Source organism: Stigmatopora argus, chromosome 23 (assembly GCF_051989625.1).
Source record: "Stigmatopora argus isolate UIUO_Sarg chromosome 23, RoL_Sarg_1.0, whole genome shotgun sequence".
Classification (NCBI taxonomy): domain Eukaryota; kingdom Metazoa; phylum Chordata; class Actinopteri; order Syngnathiformes; family Syngnathidae; genus Stigmatopora; species Stigmatopora argus.
In genome coordinates, this window is record NC_135409.1 from 2,447,192 (window position 1) to 2,469,226 (window position 22,035).

Sequence of the window (22,035 nt, forward strand, 5' to 3'; positions counted from 1 at the left end):
CTATGGGCACACACCAGTATCACACCTGCCATAAGCAGGTGCATGTCTACTACACATAAATGATTTAGTAATAAAAAAAATGTAATGATTAATATCTATGAATGGGCGGCCCGGCGGCTGAGTGGTTCGCGCGTCGGCCTCATAGCTCTGGGGTCCTGGGTTCAAATCCAGGTCGGTCCACCTGTGTTGAATTTGCATATTCTCACTGGGCCTGCGTGGGTTTTCTCTGAGTACTCCGTTTTCCTCCCACATCCCAAAAAGATGCATTGTATGCTGATTGGACACTCTAAAATTGCCCCTAGGTCAGTGGTCTCCAAACTATTCCACAAAGAGCCACAGTGGGTGCGGGTTTTCATTCCAACCCATAAAGAGGACACCTTTTCACCAATCTGGTGTCCTACAAGTGCAATCAGTGGATTGCAGTCAGGTGCTTCTTTTCTGATTAAATCTCATTGGTCAAACTGTTTATGCTAGACCAGTTGGAACAAAAACCTGCACCCACACCAGCCCTCGGGGACCGGTTTGGGGACCCCTGCCCTAGGTATTAGTCTTGTTGATTTTGACAATTTTCACCTGGTTTGTCACCTCTTCCACCATCTGTGGCTTTAAACCTCTACAAAACACCACAGCGTGATTTAACCATTTTGATACACAAATGACCCACATTCATTTCCCATGTCATTTCATCCTAAGAGTTTTTCCCCAATCAATCATTTCAAATCCATTCATTAAAAAGTCCAAAAATTTCCATTTTCCCTTCTTACACTGAGGAAAATGGTTATTTTACCATGTTTAAACTTGAGTCAAAAATGACCCCAGCACTATTGCTGAATGAATGTCTCACTTGTTTTTGTCAAATTTAAAACTAAAAATGAAAAGGTCCAAGCCCTGAGGTCTTCCTTTAAGAAAGTGAAGGGAAAACAGGCCCAGGGAAAAGGATTATATAATTCTATAAGTGTACTTTTTATTCCTTACACCTCCACTGATGGCACTTGTGGGTGTGAGTTATCCACACGGGTTCTTGCCATTAAAAAAACACCAAGCCAGTGAGTGTGTTTTCATTCAAAATTTGAATGTATCATAATAAAAAGCAAGCTAATTGAGCAAAGCCTCGAATACTGAACGCCTACATTTAATTATTACCCGGATAGAGAAAATAGAAAATATTTTTTAAAAATGACTCACTTTGCTGACAAATAACTCGTTATGGCGTCGACAAGCTGGCTCCTTTTTTGCCGTTTTGGCCACATTCTTGATGTTTCCCAGCACTCTGTGCTCGTTGAGGGACTGAACACACAATGGAATGATTTCCTTTTAAACATAAAGAGTTATAGGTAACACAATGTAGCCAATTTGTTTGCAAACATTTTTCTGTCTGCACACACGTGGGGCTACATCACGCCAACAACGCATGCTCCCGTCAAAAAACAAGTTAAAATGAGAACTGGGCAGTGTTCCCTCTAAGATGCGCGCGTGCGCAATTGCGCACTACTCTCGTCCTCGCTGCGCAGCAGCAATCATATGGCGCGCAGTAAAAAAAAAAAAAAAAAAAAAATCGTTTATTTTTTATTTTTTTTATACCCCTTTCCCCATGATGGCGCCGTTTAAGCGGCAGCAAGTGGCAGTAGCTCTGTCCACTTATGTTTTTCGTGTTTTACAGCATGTTTTACATGAAAAATGGACAGGTCGCCGAATGGACGTTCCGCCGAACGTTCATTCGGCGACCTGCCCGTCTGTCAAACGTCCGTCGGCGAAACGTCTTTAGGCGAATCATCCGAGTACCGATGATGTCGCTCACACTGGTACTCAGTGCGCTCAGGGAGGTTGACTTTCTGCTCAGACCAACGAAAAATTAGAGGGAACATTGGAACTGGGGCTTCTAAATCCCCAAATGACAACGTACCGAATGTGCTGCATTGTCCTGTAAGAAGTTTAGTAGGTCTTTCTTCGGAAAATGGCCACTTCTGAGCTGCTCTGCAGTCCACAACCGCACTGGCTCCTCGCTCATCCACCATTTTGAAGATTGGCGGCGGCCATTTGAACTCTGACCTCGGCCATGCCCACTAAAAATAGACACAAAACATACATTGTTTTCAGAATAACGTGTATTAGACTAGTGCACATTATTATGAAAACAATGTATTTTTTACTAATAAACATTATTATGGCAACTGTCTTTTTTGTGTCTATTTTTTGTGCATTTCACATCTACGCCTTCAGTATTGCTACGTCTAAATCAATCGAACCCTCAAAAACTATTTTATGGCTATAAAACCTTTATTGCAGCTACAGATGCGATACATAAAAAGCATCAATGATAACCTCATACAATTGAAAAATTATTTAGGAATATAGCCACATTTTACTCACCGAAAATCGTTTTTAGTTGTACACAAAATCCATTCTCCTTTCTTTCCTCGTTCTTTTCTATCGCTATCGAAGCAACCATATCCATTTATTCTCCTCCTTCAGCCATTGTGGGTTGACAAAACCGCTATTAAATCAACACAGCAATATATTTTCTTGTGCAGCTCGCTACAGATTTATTTTGGTAGCTCTGGTTTGTCCACTCTATCACTAGCCAATCATAGTTTGTGAAAGCGATGATGTATCCCTACGCATGCGAGAAAGCGTTGGTGTCGCCAACTCGAAATCTGATTGGTTAAAGCGATGACGTATCCCTACGCATACAGTTTTATCAGTGGTGTGCCGTCAGGGTATTCAAGGCCTTCTCTGCTGGCCTAAGAAATATCTGAATCACAGACTGATGTTAATTATATTTTTTCCATGAATACTTATTAAATAATTCCAAATGGTCTGTTAGTTTCCTTTCATTGCTTTCCCCCTGGTTGCACTGCTTCCAGATGTGTTTTCATATTTTCAATCACATTTCAGTCATTATTTGTTGCCAGGGTCAGAAATCTGCCTCAAGGCCTTCACAATCAGTTCTGCAGGCTCTGCTGCTTTTGTTGTTGTTGTTAGGTCACCTCAGTCGCCTGAGGATTACTGTCAGCAGCGCTACAGCTGCCACTAGTTCATCCAGGGGGTAGCCGGAGGTGTGGATGAAAAATGTAGGGCGCCACGTTCCTGGGTGGCAGCTCTGGGTAGTTTTGTTGGATTCGCAGTCCGCGACGAGCGGCCTCTCGGCAGACACCTCGTGAAGGTTCCAGCGGCATTAAACCAGCGTCAATAAGACTGTTGCTTTAACCAATCAGATTTCGAGTTGGCAACACCACAATGCCTTCTCGCATGCGTAGGGATACGTCTTTGCCTTCTCGCAGGCGTAGGGATACGTCATCGCTTTCACCAACTATGATTGGCTAGTGATAGAGTGGACTAGCCAGAGCTAACAAACTGTATCTGGAGCGAGCTGCACAAGCAAATATATTGTTGTGTTGATTTAAAGCCATTTTCAAGACGGACTATGCCAGAAATACGACAGGACAGGCTCGACTTTCAGCATTAGCTTCAATGGCGATAGAAAAGAAGGAAGAAAGAAAGGAGGATGGATATTGTGTACAGTTAAAAAGGATTTTTGGTGAGTAAAATATGGCTATATTCCTAAATCATATTTCAATTGTATGGAATTCCCAGGGAAAGTTGTCCTCCAGGCCCGGTTCTGATATTTGAAAAGCTCCAGTGTTTGTATTTAATCAATAAATGCTGCTAGGAAGTGGATTTTACCCCATTTTAGTGCAATTTTTGCAGTTTCGCCATGGACGTCCATCGCTCTCTTTTCCCGGGAAAATCACCCCCGTGGCCCGGTTGTAATGTCTGAAAAGCTCCAGTATTTGTATTTAATCACTAAATCCTGCTAGGAAGTGGATTGTACCCTATTTTAGTGCAATTTTTGCCGTTTCACGTATGGACGTATCGACGTTCATCGCTGTCTTTTTCCCGGGGAAATGATACTCCGGGCCCGGTTCTGATGTCTAAAAAGCTCCAGTATTTGTATTTAATCAATAAATGCTGTTTTCAGCTGGATTTTACCCCATTTTCGGGCAATGTTTGCCGGTACGCCATTGACGTTCATCGCTGTCTTTTCCCGGGAAAATCACCCCCTGGCCCGGTTGTAATGTCTGAAAAGCTCCAGAATTTGTATTTAATCATTAAATGCTGCTAGGAAGTGGATTTTACCCCATTTTTGTGCATGGATTTATTGATTATTTTTATGTGTCGCAGCTGTAGCTGCAGTAACGGTTTTATAGCCATAAAATAGTTTTTGCTGAAGGCGTCACTAGGAAATGCACGGACCACCACTGACTTTTATCGACGCTTATTTTATGCTACAGGGCCTGCAGAACTCATTGTTAAGGACTCCTTGTAGATTTCGGACCCTGGCAAATCTCATCTCATTTTCTGAACAGCTTTATCCTCTCTAGGGTCGCAGGGGGTGCTGTAGCATATACCAGCTGACTTCGGCCCAGAGGTGGTGGACACCCTGAATTGGTGGGCAGCCAATCGCAGGGCACAAGGAGACAAACAACCATTCACACTCATACCTAGGTCAATTTAGAGTGTCCAATCAGCCTACCATGCATGTCTTTGGAATGTGGGAAGAAACCGGCATACCCAGAGAAAACCAACACAGGCCGGGCAGAACATGCAAACTCTACGCAGGTGGACCAACCTGTATTTGAACCCAGATCTCCCACTGTGAGGCTGATGCGCAAACCACTCAGTCGCCAGGGCCCCCTCCTGGCAACAAATAATGGCTGAAATGTGATAGGTTAATTGCTTAAATATGAAAACATACATCTGGAAGCAGTGCAACCAGGGGAAAAGCAATGAAAGGAAGCTGACAGATCAGTTGGAATTATTTAATAAGCATTCATGGACAAAATATTATTAACATCAGTCTGTGATTCAGATATTTTTAGGCCCTGACGCTCCACCACTGATGATTTGTGAAGTTATCTACAAAACTACAATCAAGCAGAATAGACAGGACAGATGTTTGTCCCACATTTCAGACCCACCCATAGATTGCCCGGGGCGACCGACAATCACAATAGACGCGTTTGTGTGTTGGGGGACGGGTGGGGTCAAGCTGCAAGACACACCAAAGCTCTTCTGGTGGAATTCGGACCCCTAAACTTCCCCGCAGGACAGACTAGACTTCTTCTCCCAGAGTTTTCATCAGAGCTTTTTTAGATCTGCTTCCCTCCCTATGAGCCTCCCCGACGCACCGGAACCCAAACGGATTCATGTCCTGGCCACCAACTTCTCGGGGATGGCTCTGCGAGGGTCCAGGACGGGATTTTACCGGCAGGATGTCAACAGAACCGTGTGGGAAGTGCCGGAAAGGTACCGAGAACTGAGGCAGGTTGGAACTGGAGCTTATGGAAGTGTCTGGTGAGAACAACTTTTTCATATTCATCGTATTGATGAAATATTCCATTGTTCATGCACACCAAGAGATTTCAAGTGGAATGTTTATTAGCCAAACTGCATTTTTCTGTATATTAAATTTTTGAATCGTCTTTTTTTGGTTAACTTTTGAGACATTTTGCTAAGTCAGGGTCCCTTACAGCTGGCTTCACAGACCCCCTCCTTGCATTGTGTGGGTGAGGTGGTCCACAAAGAAAAGCCCAGCCAGCTTCATTGTTGTTAAAAGTCAAAGAAGACCCCCAACCAGCTGACTTAACCGCTTATCTGCAGGGGGGGTAAAGCTTTAATTCATACTCAGAACTAACAGTTTAATTACTTCTTGGGTTTGAGAGGATGATAAAAATGTACAAAGGGTAACTATAAATGGTAAACATAAAATGCAGTTGTTAGCTCATTCCCTGCAATTGAAGCCATATAAGGGTGATAAAGATAACTGGTGTAGAAATAAAATAATGGTCGGTATCCCATTTCAGTTCAGCCTGGGATCGTCGGAGCAACTCACAGGTTGCCATCAAAAAGCTCCACCGACCGTTTCAGTCCAAACTTTTCGCCAAGCGGGCCTACCGGGAGCTCCGCCTCCTCAAACACATGAAGCATGAAAACGTGAGATGATTTTTCGCGCTCGAATACCCCAAACACGTCCCTGTTAATTAACGGTCCCTTTCTCCGAGTAGGTCATCGGCCTACTTGATGTTTTCACGGCGGAAATATCCGTGGACCACCTTCGAGACTTGTAAGTGCTTATTTTCTCCTGATTCTATTTATATTTTTTAAATACTACTTTTATTTTTTATTTTGTACCATTCACAGCTACCTGGTTATGCCCTTCATGGGTACCGACCTTGGCAAACTCATGAAAATGGAGAGATTGACAGAAGACAGAGTTCAGTTTCTTGTCTACCAGATGATGAAGGGACTCAAAGTGAGATTTAAATGATCATTTCACTTTAAAAAAAAAACATTAAATCTAATGTCTTATTTTTGCCTATTTCCAGTATATTCACTCGGCAGGGATCATCCACAGGGTGCGTGAATTTTCAGATTAGCCATTTTTGGGGGTCGGGGTCAAATTCCCACGGTCTAGGCTTTGCATTGTTTATGCAGATTTGTGGATTATGAGGTTCAATTTGTTAACGCTGCAGATGAAATGCACTTCAATTTGTAATTTCACTCTTTTCAGGATCTAAAACCAGGAAATCTAGCCATCAACCCAGACTGTGAATTAAAGGTATATAGTAACAACCTCATACGTCTAGTGAGATTTTTCTGTAATGAATGTTTATTTTGTCAATTTCAGATTCTGGATTTTGGCCTAGCAAGGCAGGCCGACGCAGAAATGACGGGTTACGTGGTGACCCGTTGGTATCGAGCCCCCGAAGTTATTCTAAACTGGATGCGCTACACGCAAGCGGGTAGGACGGTTGCCAAAAACAATGTGGGGAATAGTTTGAGATGCGATTTCTCGTTTACTGTTCTTTTTTTTTTAGTGGATATTTGGTCCGCCGGTTGTATTATGGCTGAGATGCTGCTGGGGAAGCCTCTTTTTAAAGGCAACGATCGTATCCAAGTGCATTTCCGCTTTCTTTTATTTCTTTCATTTGGAATGTGAAGTGAGAAATATGTGAACCTTGACCCCGAGCTTGCCCCAGACTTGGATCAGCTCCGGGAAATCATGAAGATCACGGGAACGCCGGCTGCAGACTTTATCGTGAAGCTACAAAGTCAAGATGTGAGTTTGGAAGATAAGCTCCCTTTATATTTTGGCATATTATTTGAAAATGAATTTAGCAATAACCTTCATTGACTGTCCCACCAGGCCAAAAACTACCTCAAGGGTTTATCGAAAATCCCCCAAAAGGATCTGCACTCCATTTTCCCCAAGACGAGCTCCCATGGTAGGGCAAAGCCATTTTCTCCAAATTGTCAATGTTCCCCCATGAATTCTCCACGCTTTGTGGCGTGTTGGCAGCGGTGTGCGTGTTAGAAAAAATGCTCCTCCTCGACCCCGAGGAGCGGCTCAGCGCCTCGGAATCCCTCGACTCGCCCTTCTTTGCCGATTTCCGTGACACCGAAGAAGAAACTGAGGCGCGACCGTACGACCAGACCATCGACAACACGGACCTGACGCTCGATCAGTGGAAACGTACGTCGGCGACAACTTTTCATTTCGACCTCTCAAACGTGAATCGTCAACTTTTGTGACTTTTACGCAGGACACACCGTCACTGAGATTCTGACCTTCAGACCTTCCAAGGACTCCAGGGAAACATCACTTTAACTCATTGACGTCTATGGTGCGGCGTGCGGGCTGGGAGTGGGCCACTACACGGTCCAAGTGCTAGAAATTATTTTTTTTATTCACCTTTTGACATTATTGATGTGAATACAGCGTTCCAGATCACATGCCGTACTTCTTCTGTAACGTAGCAACAGACGATCGACCCGATTCAGCTTGCCGTAGAAAGTCAAAGACGTCTTTGAGCACTGAGTGAAGGAAAATAAATGTAAATGCAACAAATTGGACACGAATGAAGTCGGGATGCTCTCACCTTCCTTTTCAGAGGAAGACATAAACATGATGGCCGTGTCGAAGCGCCTCACACTTGAGAGGCTCTCGAGGATGTCCATGGTGACCATTGCAGATTCGTTCCTAGACGAACGAGATGTTAGCTTTGTTGCTACGTTAAAGTCGGGAATGTCAAAGTCATTTTTGTTGCAGGCCATGTTGTTGTTACGGTTTTATTCGGAGGGCCGTTACTACAATGCTAAAATGAATCTATTAATAAATTGACAGCTTTTCTGCTTGTTGAATGTGGCCAAATCCCCTTTCTGAGCATCCCAATAGAAAATATTCTCATGTATTTTAAAGTTTTTAAATCAAAACAGGAAAAAAACATGAAATATTTATTTTTATATTAGAGTTTTTAAAAGTAAAATTGAAAAACAGTAGTCTCCATTTTATTTAAATAACTTTTTAAAAATTGGAAAAAAAACAGCTAAATATTCAGTTTTTTTAAGTAAAGAAAAATTACAAAAATATGTATTCATATAATCATCTATTGATTGAATATATTTGAACAAACATCAGACTTTTTAAACTTAGGTTAAAAAATAAAAGTGGATTATAGGAAACTTTCTGTTTTGTTTGTTTATTTTCAGACTTTTGACATTTTTTGCAAAAAAAAAAAAGAAAAATATTAGAATTTTTGTATTTAAAAAAAATTCTATTTAATCTTTTCTGAAAGAGGCCAAAAAAGTAAATATCATCGTTTAAATTGTATATTACAACATGAAGTCGGCACATGTCATTAACTTTTGCGGTCTGCATAAAAAGGATGCGGGCCACCACTTTAACACCTGCGTTTTCAGTGATTCAAGCGACTTACTTGATATAAAAATCCCGGATTGTCTGCAGAATCTGAAAGAGGATGTTGGGTTCAAGGGAGCTCTGGAAAATCTGCACGTAAGCCTCCGGTTTGATTTGCTTGAGGTAGGCGTAAACCACTTCTGGCTGGTTTCCAATCGTGCGCAAGTCGGCTTCCAGTTGGAAACTTTTGCTAGGTGGAGGAGGGAGATTTATCACGGGGGCTTCTTTGGGTACCTCCGTTACTTCCGGGATTTCAATCCTCTTTGCGCTGGATGTTGGCGACACATCCAGCGCTTTTCCGCTGACCTCCTCAATGTCAATTCTCCTCAGGGGTTTCTAAACCGCCACAAAACAAGTTGATAACCCGGATACTGTATATCATAAAAGAGTGCATGACTTACAGTGGAGCGCAGGTGGGCCGCTTTGTCCACAGGTTGCACCGTTCTCCTCTGCGAGCCCTCGGACGTTTGAAGCAGGCCGGCGTGTACAACGTCCTGAGGGGGACCAGCATCCGGATTTAGTGACGTAAAAGCCTTGCAAGTACGTACAAACAAAAATCGAGGTGAAAAGGTACATTTTGGAGTTTCTGGAGCTCAGTCTGGGCCTGCTTGTTTCCCGGTTCAAGCTTCAAAACTTCTTGGAAATCTGAAAAGTGAACACAATGTGAGCTGCAATGTTTGTTTAAAAAAAAAACTAGAAAAGCACTGCATTTTGTCTACTGTAATTATAAGTGCGTGCTGTTTTAATCAACAGGGAAATCTAATTTATCAGATTAAAAAAACTACTCCCTGATATAACACGCGAACTATCAAAACTATTTTCCTTTTTTTTTTTAAATAGAAGGTAGAAGTAGCCACAGGAGAGCGCTAAAGCCAGAATTACTGCTACGGAAATTGATTGGACATCTCTGGCCCTCACCTTTCTGCGCTTCCTCCAAATTCCCCAACGCCAATCTTGCCGTAGCTCGCCGTGCGAACGCCTTGGAATACGTGTTGTCTAAAGATATTGCCAAGGTGCAGTCTTCTTCTGCCTCTTTGAATCTTACATCACGTCGGCACATATTTTAGTCCGAAAACAACAACATTACGATCGTTTTTACCTTTCTAGTTTAAGGTAGGCCATGGCTCTATTGGCGGAGAGCAGAACGTTGGTGCGGTCCGCTTCCACGCCTCGGGTGTAACATTCCACGGCTGCGTCGTACTTGCCTTCTTTGAAGTAAGCGTTACCCTAAAAAGACGACATGCAGACTTTTTCTTTGTCCATAGAAATCAATTCGGTGAGAAATCTTACTCTGTCTTTTTGCACGACGGCTTCTTGTCGTCTCTGCTGCTCCTCCGTCAATCTTCGCTGCTCACATTTGACGACTGGGTTGGACGGAGGTAACGTTCCGTGACTCGGTTCTTGAGCTCCACGTATCTGGCACGGTAATATCGTGAATAACGTTTTTTTTTCTTCTGAAAACAAGCAGAATCTACCGTAATTACTCGAATATAACGCGCACTCGAAAATAACACGCAGGTATAACTTTGGGTCAAAAAAATCTGGAAAAACGCAGTACTCGAATATAGTGCGCACCTAAAATTTCCCGCTGACGAAAATCAGAAATCTTACCTTTTTTTCTTCGTTTCACGATTGTTTTGTTCAAACAAATTTATTCATTAGAATCCTTCAAATGAAAAGTTCCTCTCTCTCTTTGTCTGTCCTCTCATACATCTCTTCGTTGAGAATCCTATCAACGTCCACGCTTCCTTCATCCACTTCCTCTTCCTCCCACAACACATCATCCGATTGGCTTTACGAGATGACGTAAAATCCGTGCGTCAAAGTGAGTTTGACAATGCTTTTTTCGATCGAAAATTTGTAATTTATTTTATTCAATTCAATTTCAATTCAATTTATTTGGCAAGAAAAAGCACCAGGCTAAGGGCCATGTAACAAGACACAAAAAAAAAAAAAAATTAAAAAAAAAAAAAAAAAAAAAAAAAATTAGTTTTTGATTATAACACGCACCCCCAACTATTGGAATTAATTATTTTGCAAAAACCTGCGTGTTATATTCGAGTAATTACGGTAATCTGAGGATGAGTTTGCACCTCCTGGATTTTCCGCTCTTCATTTTGCGCTTCGAGGTTGCTTGGGTCAAGTTTGAGAACAGTTTGGTAATCTGCGCAGAAATGTGTGTTTTACATCTCCAGATCAGTGTGATGTGGTTCCATGGAAAGGAAATTTCACCCTCTAAAGCGCTGTCGTAGTTCTTCAGCGCCAATCGGGCTGCTCCTCGTCGCGCGTACGCTTTGGAGTAGTTGCTGTCCAGAGCGATGGCCAGATTGCAGTCGGATTCGGCTACAGCGAATCTCAAAAAGGGGGAAATGCGTGAGCAGTTGTTTAAAAAAACACTATAAATGTGGATGCTTACTTCTTGAGACGGTAAAAAGCAGTGGCTCTATTCGTGGGAAGAACGGGATTATAAGGATCGGCGGCCATTCCTCTGGAGTAGCATTCAATGGCGTCGTCGTATTTGCCTTCTTTGAAAAACGCATTACCCTGATGATAAAGCTGCGTTATTTTTCCAGGCATTCTTATTTGTTCATCCCAGAGATGTAAAGTGGCGTTACCTTTTCTTTCTCTGCTAAAGCACGCTCTACATCAGCTTCTTCTGAGTCTGATTCAGGATGTTCCTCTTTGTCCACCTCCTCCAAAGCTCGGTCCTAGAATATAAAAGTCAGATGAGTCTTTTTCACAATTCAACATTACTGCTCTGGATGGCTAATAAATGTGCAACTGACCACATCAAACCGGTCCCATGACTGATAATCACTTGATTTGATCCTACGTGGATTAGTTGCGTCTGTCTCAGTTTTGGCCATCTTCATCTTCTTCGCCCTCATTTTTGCTTTGTAGTCCTTGTTTCGAACAGGAGGAAGGTTGGACTGCAAAACAAGAAAATGTTGTCAATATGATCATTTCAAATCTAAATGATTGGGCGTGGGATTTCCAGTTGGAACCAACCCGTGTGTCCTCTTGGCCCCCTCGATTCAATTGCTCATCTTTGGTCTTTATGTCACTTTCCCAGGTCTCCAGGTCCTTCATGAAGCTTTGCAGATCTTCTGCATTCTGACGCATTTGCATCTGTAACTCGAGTGCTTTGTTTGGCCCGGCCATTATTTTGCCCCTGCAAAGAGAACCATCATTTCGGATTAGAATGTTTTTTTAAATTAATTTCCAGATGAACCGCGAGATTTGAATGATGTTCGTTCCCCACTGTCTCTTTAAGGAATCGGGTCAAATAAAGTAAACCGGTGACAAAGTACCTTATTTTTCTTTCTCCGGCGTACAGTCGCGATTCCCAAAAATATGTGATCGTAACTTCATGCGTTTATGTTGTGATTTTGGAGCCTTGACAGCAAAATCCCAGCATACTTTGCGTTGCGGAAACTGCGTAGGCAAAACACGTCTCAAAGATCGTCTAGAGAACAAAAAAGAAGCGCAACAACAATCACCTACTTTGAGCACATTTAGTGTCTTTTAGTTTCCAAAAGTAATAAAATGAACGCTAAAAAAGTTATATTTAAGACGGTTTTATATGTATTTACTGTTATATGTTGTTATTAATTAGAACAAAACAAGCACACATTAGCATGACAAAGTCATAAAAGACGATCTTTGGCTTTACAAAATTGAAATATATATATTTTCATGTATTTACAAATTGCAATTATCATTTTGTTTTAGGATTAATTTATAAATACTTGTACTCATAAATAGTTCCTATTTTATTATTATAGGTTTTTACCTGTCAACCGACGCTGTCACGTGATCTCGCAACCCAGCAATGACCTCTCCTGGTAGCTAACGCTGGCTAGCCGGTATAAACTACTAAATTTGTCCACATTGCCAGCCAAATTACAACAATGGGGCAGACGAAACAAGAGGAAGGCTGTGGATATGACTTATTCCCTGAGAGAAATACGGGGAAGTACAAGAAAGGCTCTGTCATAGAAAGGATGTTCACTTTCAACCACAAGTGTCAGGTTATGCTCCAGTTAGCCGTGGAAACCAGTGAGTAGCAATTTCGTCTATAATCTATATAGTCACTCTTAAAAAAAAACTGGGGCGTTTCAATAACGCATTGTGATGTGATAAAAACTGTCAAATCTGCTGTTCGCGACCGAGTTATTTTAACAGCTCTATGTGTTTTACTGAGGTCCATATGCCAAACTACTCCTGAGTGCGATGAAAAACTCTGGATGGTAAGTTGTTTGTATAATTTAAGTATGAAGGTTATCTCAAAAACTATAACGCAACGTTCATTGAAATGTAACCATGCCCGTAAAGTTAAATACAATGGCCCCCTCTAGTGATACGCACATATTTTCAAATACACCCAATCTTTGTGTATTTTTAATTCTTAATAAGAATACACCATTTATTTGACCCAGTCAAGTATTTAAAGACCGCCATTTTGCCTGCGAAGATTGCGATGGAACTGTCAGCGGTGGCTTTGACGCATCGACATCCCAAGTAAGATGACCGCTACTAACTTCATGTTTGGAATTTTAAATGGTAAAAAAAACTTTTTTTCTCATTATTTTCCCAGATTGTCCTATGTCAGAATAACATCCATCAGCAGTCCCATATGAACCGAGTGGTCACGCACGAGCTCATACACGCTTTTGACCACTGTCGAGCCCATGTTGACTGGTTTACCAACTTTAGACATTTAGCGTGTTCCGAGGTGAGCGCTCGCGCAGTCAACGCGTTGATTCAAACCTAACTGTGCTTGTAATTGTGTCAGATTCGTGCCGCCAACCTCAGCGGCGATTGCTCCTTCACCAACGAACTGGCCAGGTTCCACTTCGGCATGCAGCGACACCACCAGGTAGCGTTTTTAGACACTACGCATTCGACCGCATTCTCTTTCTCACTCCTTTCTCCTCAACCAGGAGTGCGTCCGAGGTCGTGCCCTGCGCTCCATCCTAGCAGTGAGAAAAATCAGCCGCGAGGACGCAGAGAAAATTGTAGACGAGGTCTTCGATTCGTGTTTCAACGACCACGCGCCCTTCGGACGAATCCCCCACGGCAAAAAGGACGCCAAGTTCGCCTACAGGGATTACGAGAACAGGAATCGGTATTATGCAAATCTTTAGTAGCAGAATGGATTTTCGTCAGAGCCGATTTTTATCCCTTCAAACTTGACGGGATGGGACTTGTCCTTGGAACAAGTAGCATTTTCTACTTGTTTCAAGGATGTTTCCACCTTTCGGATATTAATTCTTTATACGGGAATCATCAGTAGTGATTTTGGAAGCTAAATACCATTTATGTTGAGCACTTTTATTAACTCTAAACTATATGAATTAAAGGCCCACTTTCCCGGATTTTTACACACCAACTAAATGATATAATTCGGTTAGAGTATTAAAAATTGAACGATAAAGACAAACAGAAATTGTATTGAAATTGTATTTAAAAAAATCATTTTATTTTATGTTGCCAACAGCTTGAACATGAGATTGTACCGCATAAATTCAAACCGCATCACGCATCATGACGCGGGTGGGTAGCCTAAATGCTAACCATCTAACAGCAGTATATTTCACTGCAATTTAGCTGAAAAAACAAACAACAACAACAAACCTATTGGCCACATGTCATTTGGTCAACAAGAATAAAAACAGAATAGACTACTTGCCGGCTGTATCCACTTCCATGTATGTGTCCAATTACTACATTACAAACACACACACACACGCACGCACGCACGCACGCACACACACACACACACACACACACACACACACACTTTTTAAGTCAAATTCCTGGATTTCAAAACAAAACTTTTTCAAAGTCTAACAAGAGCCTTGTTTTTACTCTCCGCTGATGTTCTTGTTCTAATCGTGCTGTAAACGTCATTGAAAAATTCCATATCCTTCCGCACAGACTAATGAGAGACTGACAAAAAAAATAATATGGTGGGGGGTAGGGGAATTAGCCTCATAATCCTCTGCCGTGATCCCTCTATCTCAAAGACGACATTCTCCGCATCCTTATCGCAATGTCACTTGTGGGAGGAATAGATTCTAAATTGTGCTCTCCTTAGAAAAAAACCCAGAGCAAAATCATTTTTAATTTAAGGGAGCTTAGTGAGAAGATGATGACAAGCTCCCTAAAAAAAACCGACTCGTATTTGGATTAGTTGAATAAACAACAGATTTACTATTGGAATTGGAGACTTATCAAATGCTTGCTATTATATACATTTGTTTCTTTTAGATCCCTTATTAGGCAGTGTTTTTTTGTTTTGTTTTGTTGTTGTCTTTTTCAAGTCAAAGCTTTTGCGTCACTTTAAAGTAGCATTAGTATTCAAAGGTTTTGAAGTCTGTCACTATGATATTTAGAACAACTGTCATTTTGTTTCATTTGTTCAGGTTTTATTTGCCAGTCGCTTTATGAAAAAACTCGGAGCTTTTGGTTTTGTTTCTGTGGAAGATTTGTCTTATTTATTTAATATTCCATTTTTTTAATGTCATGATTGTTCTTACTTTTTTTAAAAAAACTTTTCCCCTTAAATTGGCAGATTATCTAAAAAAAGATTTGGTCTTCCCTTATTAATTTAACAAAATTATAAAAAAAATTGTTGATATATTAGTCACTTAATTATAGGATTAGTTATTGTAAATAAATTTTTTTCAAAAATGAATAAACAATCATAATATGCTATTAAAATGATTTTCTCCACATTGTTGTATTCCCTTTTTAAAATATCATTTTTAAATTAAGAATTAATAAGGGAAAAACTTTCTACTTTGCACACTTATGTGCCATTTAAGCAGGTCCCACCCATTGTGATCTAATTATGATGAATGCCTCCGCAAGACTTCTTATTAATTCGTAATTAATTAAAGTGAAGAGTGAGAACACACCCTGCTCTCCTTTGCGTGCTTCAGGTAAAGAAGCACTTTAGCAACATTTGTAATTGTAAATATATCCCAAGGAGCCCCACAAGGCTGAAATCTAAGCCCCTTTTCTTTTTGAATAATCTTTTTCTGATCTGCCTTTTTTTTACAGCAACTATTTAAAAATATCCTTGTGGTTAATGCACACGGATGGCATAATTTTTTTTAAACAACAGTTGTTTTTTTTAAAGCAAACATTTAGCCAAGTATAACAAGTAAAGTGACCTGATTCATTTGTCTGCTCGCAAGTGGAAATGAATGGAGATCATTAGAATTCACAGCGCTAATTCTCTAGAGGCAGATTTAATTTGCATGCCTCAAATCAGCATTCGAACCTGACAATTAACTTCCGCAGCAGGAGAGATCTGCGTGAGGTTCACCGTTGGAGGGCCGGGCATGCAAATGAGGTAATTAGGAGTGCCAGTTGAGGATTAATTAAGGAGCCGTTTAAAGTTGGCACAGAGCGTCTTTGAGGCGTTCGCCTGCCGATTTGGAAACAATTATAACTCATTGGCTGCCACTGACGGCCTCAAACGTCCAATCCACTCGAAGTGGGAGGGCTGACGACTTGTATAATGACAATAAAAATGCATTCAATTCAACATGACGTCTCGTAGTACAAAAATTTGGCCGCCAGATGGCGACGTAATGGTAATCTAGATCATTAAAACTGGCCGCGGAAGAGTGTTTTCTTTAGTTTAACACTAGAAAATGGACTCGAGACGGTAAAAAAAATCTGTTTTCAGAAATAATTTCTCCTTTACGGTAGGAATTAAGTGACATGTCATGCTGGCTGCTTTCAAATAGCATTAACAGTTTTTTGGGGGGGACTGACGTGCATTGATTAGCGATTTGCAAACAATTTATCCTATTGTTTTTTAATCAAAAAATGAACACGAATTTGCAATAAATCATGTTTTAAGTCATTTGGGGGCTGCTGACATAACTACGTACACTGTTTGACGATTGTTATCACTTTGCTTAAAAAAGTAGGAGTAGGTGACTTTTAGAAGTGCGTTGGTGGAAAGTGAGTTGGCATTTGACTCTTTAATTTCTTCTGTTAATAATATGCATCGTATTACTTAGAGGCAATGTAATTAGCATAACAACTGCTGCTGGACAATGTCTACAAGTAGGAGCAGAGTTTTTAGGATCATTAGTAAGTCCCTGTGAGGGTATTTGGCAGCTAATTAAAAAATGGGCGGGGGTTGGGGGCTGTGGTTGTCTGCAAAGAAATCTAGCAACTTCTGGTGTCTGGACCAGTCAAACCAGTACCAAATCACAACAAATCCTGCAATCTTAATCTAGATGCGATGTCTTGTTGTGCGTACTGTTCTTGTTGGTATATAAACAAGCAAACATAACGCTTGCAAGGTCGATTTATTCCCATTGGGGAATATTTTGTGAGATTTATTGCATGAATATGATTTTTTAAGGACGAAAAATTCAGGTTCCACCGAGATTTGAACTCGGATCGCTGGATTCAGAGTCCAGAGTGCTAACCATTACACCATGGAACCAGATAATGTCCCATTCCCAGAAACGGCGCCTTTAAAGAAAAAAATAAAAAGCGTGTGTTGTGACTCAGTCACATTTAAATATTATTTTTCAAGGAAATTGCCGTTAAGAAAAAATTGGTAATTGGCATATGCTGTGCACAGTCTGGCAAGTAATGTCACACCATTCATTGGTGCTAAAATAATGCAAATATTTCTAAAATAGCCTTTTAGGAAACTGGGGACTGAAAAAAAAGAAAAATAAATAAACAAAAATGTCACCTTCCTCTAATTCCAAGGACGACCAAGACGTTTCCCTTCAATGATGCCCTATTTGGTGTGGCCCAAAACTGGCAGCCGCTGGGAATTCCTGGTCACCGAATTGGAAGGCCAGCATCGCCCGAAGGTAAGGCACTTCAACTCGATCCCTCCTGTGTTCGGAAATCCAGATTAGCGTTTGAGCAATCGGCTTGATTTGTCCCGAACGTCTACCGCTGCGACTGACAGATGATGCAGCATCGTGAGGCAGTGGTTGAAAAAAGGGCCTGCTTCCCAGTGGTTACAAGGGCACAGAATTGATTTATGCAACAGTCAATGTGACCTTGAACGCTGGGAATCATCAGAAATGGCTTTTTAAAAACTAAAATGGTAGCAGATTAAACCAAGTTTGCATGTTTTCACCACTAGAGATCACTCTAATGCTACTTCGAATGCAGTTTTATTCTGAATTGGTCACCAACCTCAAACCACTCAAGTATGTTAAATTGAACTGCTTGCATTTGTGCCTACTAAACATGTTATAAAATGTCTAGATTTTTTTTTTGTGTTTTACTGCTGCGAGAACACCGAAAATGTACATATCGGCAGTCTGTGGGTCTGCATGCCTAAATGAGTAAATGTAAAAAAATATATATATTAAAAAAAAAGAAAGAAGGAAAGGAAAAATCTAATTCTGTGACGCGCTTTCCGAAACACCACTGTTGAGACCCTAACCTCAAAGATTCAAAGTTAATTTGATTGCTGCCAGCCCTCCCTTTTCAATTAATTGGACCACTGTTATGAGCAGCCAATGAGTTCATTTAAAAAAATAAAAATAAAGCAGTTTTCTGGTAATCACATCATTCAAATCGGGCATATGATGGATGTCGTGTGTATGCGCCACATATGTTGCGCTGCTTTCATGTTGGTAATTGCTGCATAGTCCAAGACATGGAATTCTCTGCTTCTCAAAGACGTTTTAGGACGTCATCCAAGCGCCATCTGGGCTAAAAATCCCAGCACCAATGAAATCTTTTTTAAGAATATTGACTCTATATTGCAACCTTGATTTCATATCATCCCTCAGATAAAGTAGAGTTGAAAATTTATGTTATTACATATGTGTTGTTTTAATTCTCTTTGACTTTGACTGGGAGTCTTTCGCTGTAAAAGTCGCTGTAAGTCTTTTTGATGGCCTATTTCATGCAGTTGTGCTCCTTTTAAAAGTTTATTGGGTGAATGTAGGGTTATAACTTGGCTCCATATTGATGAACTGACATGTCAGTAAACAAGCCGTTTAGCATATAGATGAGATACCCAGGCTGGAGCTATGTTAATGGGGTGAAAGTGTGCCTGGGGATGTCTATCGTGAGGCCCACGATTGGAACTCAGATGTCTGACATACAGGAGAGAGGCAAATAATCTTTGATTTTCACCCACTGGGAATGAGATTAATTAATAAGCGAGAAATTAGGGAAATTGAACTAACTAAAACAATGGGTGGATAAAAACTCCCTGGCAGAGGTTAAAAAAATTTTTTTTTTGCCAGTTAGTCCTGTGCGAGCAGCTGCGGCCATAAATCTGACGGAATGGTTTTGTCTTCCGTGATGGTTGCCATTTTCTCCTCCTACTTCTAAAACTGCTGAGAGCAACGAGTCCGGGCGTTTTCCCTTTGAAAAGCATTGTGGGAAATGCATGAGCAAAAAGGAGGCGATGAGTGCTTGTGTTAAGCAACAAGCAGGAAGTTTTCCCTTCCTCAATTCTGGCCGGCGTATCATTTTACTTTGCGTAGATCCGTGCAATCACGAAGGGCTCGCTTGCATATTTTGTGAGGGTGCTTTGACTTGCTTAAAGGCACATCTGGCTGGAGGCATGGACAGTTGGCCACAGGTGCGTGTGGGTGGTAGGTTCATGTGGGTCATTCATTTGAAGGTTGGGAATGTTTAAAAAGGTCTCCATTCAACCATATGCCATTTATTAGCCGGAAAGAAATAACAAGGATTTTTTTTGACTGTTCATGTCATGTGGAAAAGGCTCTGCATTCATATACAAGTCCTGCAGATGGTTTTTGCAGCATTGTTTTTAAATTGTCCATCAGCAATATTCGTTATTCAAAACTGAGATTTTGTCTCAGATTGTCACTTGGATTACAAAGGGAAAATAAGGCAAATGCTAACAAGTTTAGGCAACGTGTATTGGAATTGAAAGTATGCAGAATATGGACGCACGGGGGTTAAAGGATGACGGAATTCATGGAGTAAAAAATTTAGCCTTAATATTTGGTGTTCAAATGCCCCTGATTGGGTGACTGTCCAAATAATTCTCGATTATTTTGATGAAAATGAGCCGTGTTTTCCTGGCGATTCCCTAAAAACTGCAAATGCTGGCAACAAACCTTTTTTTCCCTAATGATAGGAAAGCGTCTACTCTTTCATTTGCTTTGTACTTTGCTTATATCATTGCTTTTGTAATGCAAATATGTACTTTTTTCTCACCATCTTTGTCATTTTTTTACCCACCCAATGGTCCAGAGAGGTTTTGTGTTATTTACAACACAAGCAAGCAAGTGTTGTTTTTCCACTTCGATGATGGCAGCGATTACGTTTCCCTCCCCGATCACGGGAAGTAATCCTCGGGAGCAATTTGTCCACCTGAGCGACTGAGCAATGGGCTTGCGAACAATTACAAAGCCAGGAAAGAAAACATTACAGAGTCATTACAATAATGATAGTCATTCGCGCTGGGATAGACACAGCCACAGCAGGCCTTCTCCTTCCCTTTAATACTTTGAAACTTGTCGTATTCAGCGTTTGTGTGCTCAGTTCAATCCTCGGAGAGGCTCCTTCAAAGTCAGCATACAAATACCAGATGAGAACCATAAATCAGTCGAACAAGGGCCGTCAAATATATTGTTCAGGCTTGAGATAGCCACGCTGTTTATTGAATTTGAACAAACAGCAGCAGCATGCAAATGTGGAGAGAAAGCAGCGCCCCATTTAAGAGGTAGCTTGTTTAAGTTCCGCTAACGCCGCCGAGACATTCCACCAGACACTGATGGAGCCACCCCGAGGCAGATGCTGAGATTGTGGAAAAACTTGGGAGAATGTTTGGATTTTGAAGTTTTTTTTAAATTTTTTTAAAGATGGCTCCATTTTCTCAACTGTGGGAAATAAGACAATAAGACAAACGGCTGGCGCTGTTCTTCTGGGTGGGCCTTTACACGCAACAGATATGTCAAATCTGTAACGCATTACTTTTGTATACCTCAGCAGTTTCCATTTGACATTTTTTTTGCCTTCCGAGACAGCCGTTATGCCTCTGCAATGCTGATATCTTGCCATTGCCGTTTTATTGTCTGATTAAGACTGGAACATGATGTAAACGCCATCATTTCCTCTTTGCAGGGTCCTTGCCCCCAAAATCCATATCCCAACCATCCAAATTCACTTTTGAAGCCCCCATTTGCTACGTTCCAGCTCGTCAGAAACTGGATTTACAAGAACACTCACACCCTCTTATCAGATTTGGGCCTCTACAAAGAGCTCTCAGGCAGCAACAAAAGCCCCGAGAGGGATCCTCTTTAAAAAAAAAAAAAAAAGTAAGAAAGAGGCTTGATTAGCACCGTGTCCTGTTGGTATTTCCCATTTGCAATGCACCCCCATTCCTTCTTGTGCTTTCATTTGTTTGAGATGTCGACAGACCTGAAATGAAAAACCTTTTTTGTTTGTTTGCACATTGTCGACTCCGGGCTTTTCCCGTCATTCCCTCGGACAGCATCACTCACTAAAAGGCTCATTGTTTTTCAATGTAAACGACTTTTAACCCTAATTAGGTTCCATAACACTCCATTTTTACTTGTCTAACTTGTTGCTATTTTGCTGTATTGTCAACTTGTTCTCCCTTTGCCCCCTCCCACCAATAACCTTATCGCACGTCTGATCCATTGGACGTCTAGCACCGTCAATGGCAGCCAATGAGTTGACAAGGAAAATGCAGAAGTATCCTCCTGTACTATAAAAAGTGGCGCACCATCAAATTTACCACAAAAGAGCCTGAATTTTGGGTGACCTGTGATTGTGTAAAAACATAACTGACTAACAATCCAATGCAGAAAAAATCTAAATACAGTGGTACCTCGACATACGAGTGCCCCGACATACGAGCAATTTGAGATACGAGTAAAAATTTTAGCAAATATTTATCTTGTGATACGAGACAAATTTTGATATACGAGCAGACAGCGGACGTGAGAGGCTGCTCATAAGAACATCATGGCCACTGTCTCTCTCCCCGCAACTCCCACGTGTAATGTCTCTCTGGTCGCAACTCCCCCGTGTAATGTCTCTGCGAGCACTGGGCGGAGCGTTGCATTTTTTCAGTGTTTTTTTCCCGTTGGTCAGTGCGAATGGCGTATATACTACTTCTCGTTGGCAAGTGGCCGTGCGTTATTCTATTGTGAGGACATTTGTGTGCATCGTTTTGGGAATATTTTGAAGGGAATGCAAAAGCAAACAATCGATAGGTTGCATGTGAAAGTCAGGGTGGAGGCAGGGCAAATAGAGCCAAC

General features: G+C 41.2%; 3 protein-coding genes and 1 non-coding gene across 5 annotated transcripts; 2 read left to right on the forward strand and 2 right to left on the reverse strand.

Moving 5' to 3' along the window:
- Positions 1–3,928: 3,928 nt before the first annotated feature.
- mapk12b (mitogen-activated protein kinase 12b) lies at positions 3,929–7,669 on the forward strand. Of its 2 annotated transcripts, XM_077593811.1 has the most exons (13): positions 3,929–3,945; positions 5,254–5,355; positions 5,865–5,994; positions 6,066–6,124; positions 6,202–6,313; positions 6,387–6,416; positions 6,572–6,619; positions 6,689–6,803; positions 6,879–6,950; positions 7,041–7,120; positions 7,208–7,286; positions 7,361–7,534; positions 7,605–7,669. In XM_077593811.1, the coding sequence occupies exons 1-13, from the start codon at positions 3,929–3,931 to the stop codon at positions 7,667–7,669; spliced, it is 1,083 nt and encodes a 360-aa protein (XP_077449937.1). The 2 variants fall into 2 exon arrangements, with proteins under 2 accessions (XP_077449937.1, XP_077449938.1); XM_077593812.1 differs by lacking the exon at positions 3,929–3,945 and having other exon boundaries at positions 5,198–5,355.
- A 58-nt stretch (positions 7,670–7,727) lies between these two features.
- Positions 7,728–12,675, reverse strand: rpap3 (RNA polymerase II associated protein 3). Its single transcript, XM_077593810.1, has 16 exons — positions 12,552–12,675; positions 12,070–12,224; positions 11,768–11,930; positions 11,545–11,688; positions 11,374–11,466; positions 11,175–11,302; positions 10,991–11,112; positions 10,852–10,922; positions 10,049–10,174; positions 9,858–9,985; positions 9,677–9,798; positions 9,333–9,403; positions 9,160–9,252; positions 8,778–9,094; positions 7,941–8,041; positions 7,728–7,875 (listed from the first exon to the last, which is right to left on the reverse strand). Exons 3-16 carry the CDS (start codon positions 11,918–11,920, stop codon positions 7,790–7,792), a joined length of 1,755 nt encoding a protein of 584 aa, XP_077449936.1. The 5' UTR covers positions 11,921–11,930; positions 12,070–12,224; positions 12,552–12,675; the 3' UTR covers positions 7,728–7,789.
- atp23 (ATP23 metallopeptidase and ATP synthase assembly factor homolog) lies at positions 12,463–14,445 on the forward strand. The gene is made up of 6 exons (XM_077593813.1): positions 12,463–12,817; positions 12,963–13,008; positions 13,198–13,279; positions 13,356–13,493; positions 13,554–13,637; positions 13,702–14,445. Exons 1-6 carry the CDS (start codon positions 12,670–12,672, stop codon positions 13,903–13,905), a joined length of 702 nt encoding a protein of 233 aa, XP_077449939.1. The 5' UTR covers positions 12,463–12,669; the 3' UTR covers positions 13,906–14,445.
- Positions 14,446–17,162: 2,717 nt separating this feature from the next.
- On the reverse strand, positions 17,163–17,234 carry trnaq-cug (transfer RNA glutamine (anticodon CUG)). The gene has a single exon. It is a non-coding gene; the product is annotated as a tRNA-Gln (tRNA).
- Between the last annotated feature and the right edge of the window lie 4,801 nt (positions 17,235–22,035).

What these genes read in the sequence shown, in the direction of transcription:
- mapk12b (XM_077593812.1), top strand. Translation starts at nt 5,234, where the DNA reads ATGGCTCTGCGAGGGTCCAGGACGGGATTTTACCGGCAGGATGTCAAC. An exon ending in GGAGCTTATGGAAGTGTCTG is followed by an intron (nt 5,356 to 5,864) that starts GTGAGAACAACT and finishes ATCCCATTTCAG; the next exon opens with TTCAGCCTGGGATCGTCGGA. An exon ending in GATGCGCTACACGCAAGCGG is followed by an intron (nt 6,804 to 6,878) that starts GTAGGACGGTTG and finishes TTTTTTTTTTAG; the next exon opens with TGGATATTTGGTCCGCCGGT.
- rpap3 (XM_077593810.1), bottom strand. Translation starts at nt 11,920, where the DNA reads ATGGCCGGGCCAAACAAAGCACTCGAGTTACAGATGCAAATGCGTCAG. An exon ending in CCGTCGTGCAAAAAGACAGA is followed by an intron (nt 9,986 to 10,048) that starts GTAAGATTTCTC and finishes TCGTCTTTTTAG; the next exon opens with GGTAACGCTTACTTCAAAGA. An exon ending in CGGCCCACCTGCGCTCCACT is followed by an intron (nt 9,095 to 9,159) that starts GTAAGTCATGCA and finishes GTGGCGGTTTAG; the next exon opens with AAACCCCTGAGGAGAATTGA.
- atp23 (XM_077593813.1), top strand. Translation starts at nt 12,670, where the DNA reads ATGGGGCAGACGAAACAAGAGGAAGGCTGTGGATATGACTTATTCCCT. An exon ending in TTGACGCATCGACATCCCAA is followed by an intron (nt 13,280 to 13,355) that starts GTAAGATGACCG and finishes TTATTTTCCCAG; the next exon opens with ATTGTCCTATGTCAGAATAA. An exon ending in GCATGCAGCGACACCACCAG is followed by an intron (nt 13,638 to 13,701) that starts GTAGCGTTTTTA and finishes CTCCTCAACCAG; the next exon opens with GAGTGCGTCCGAGGTCGTGC.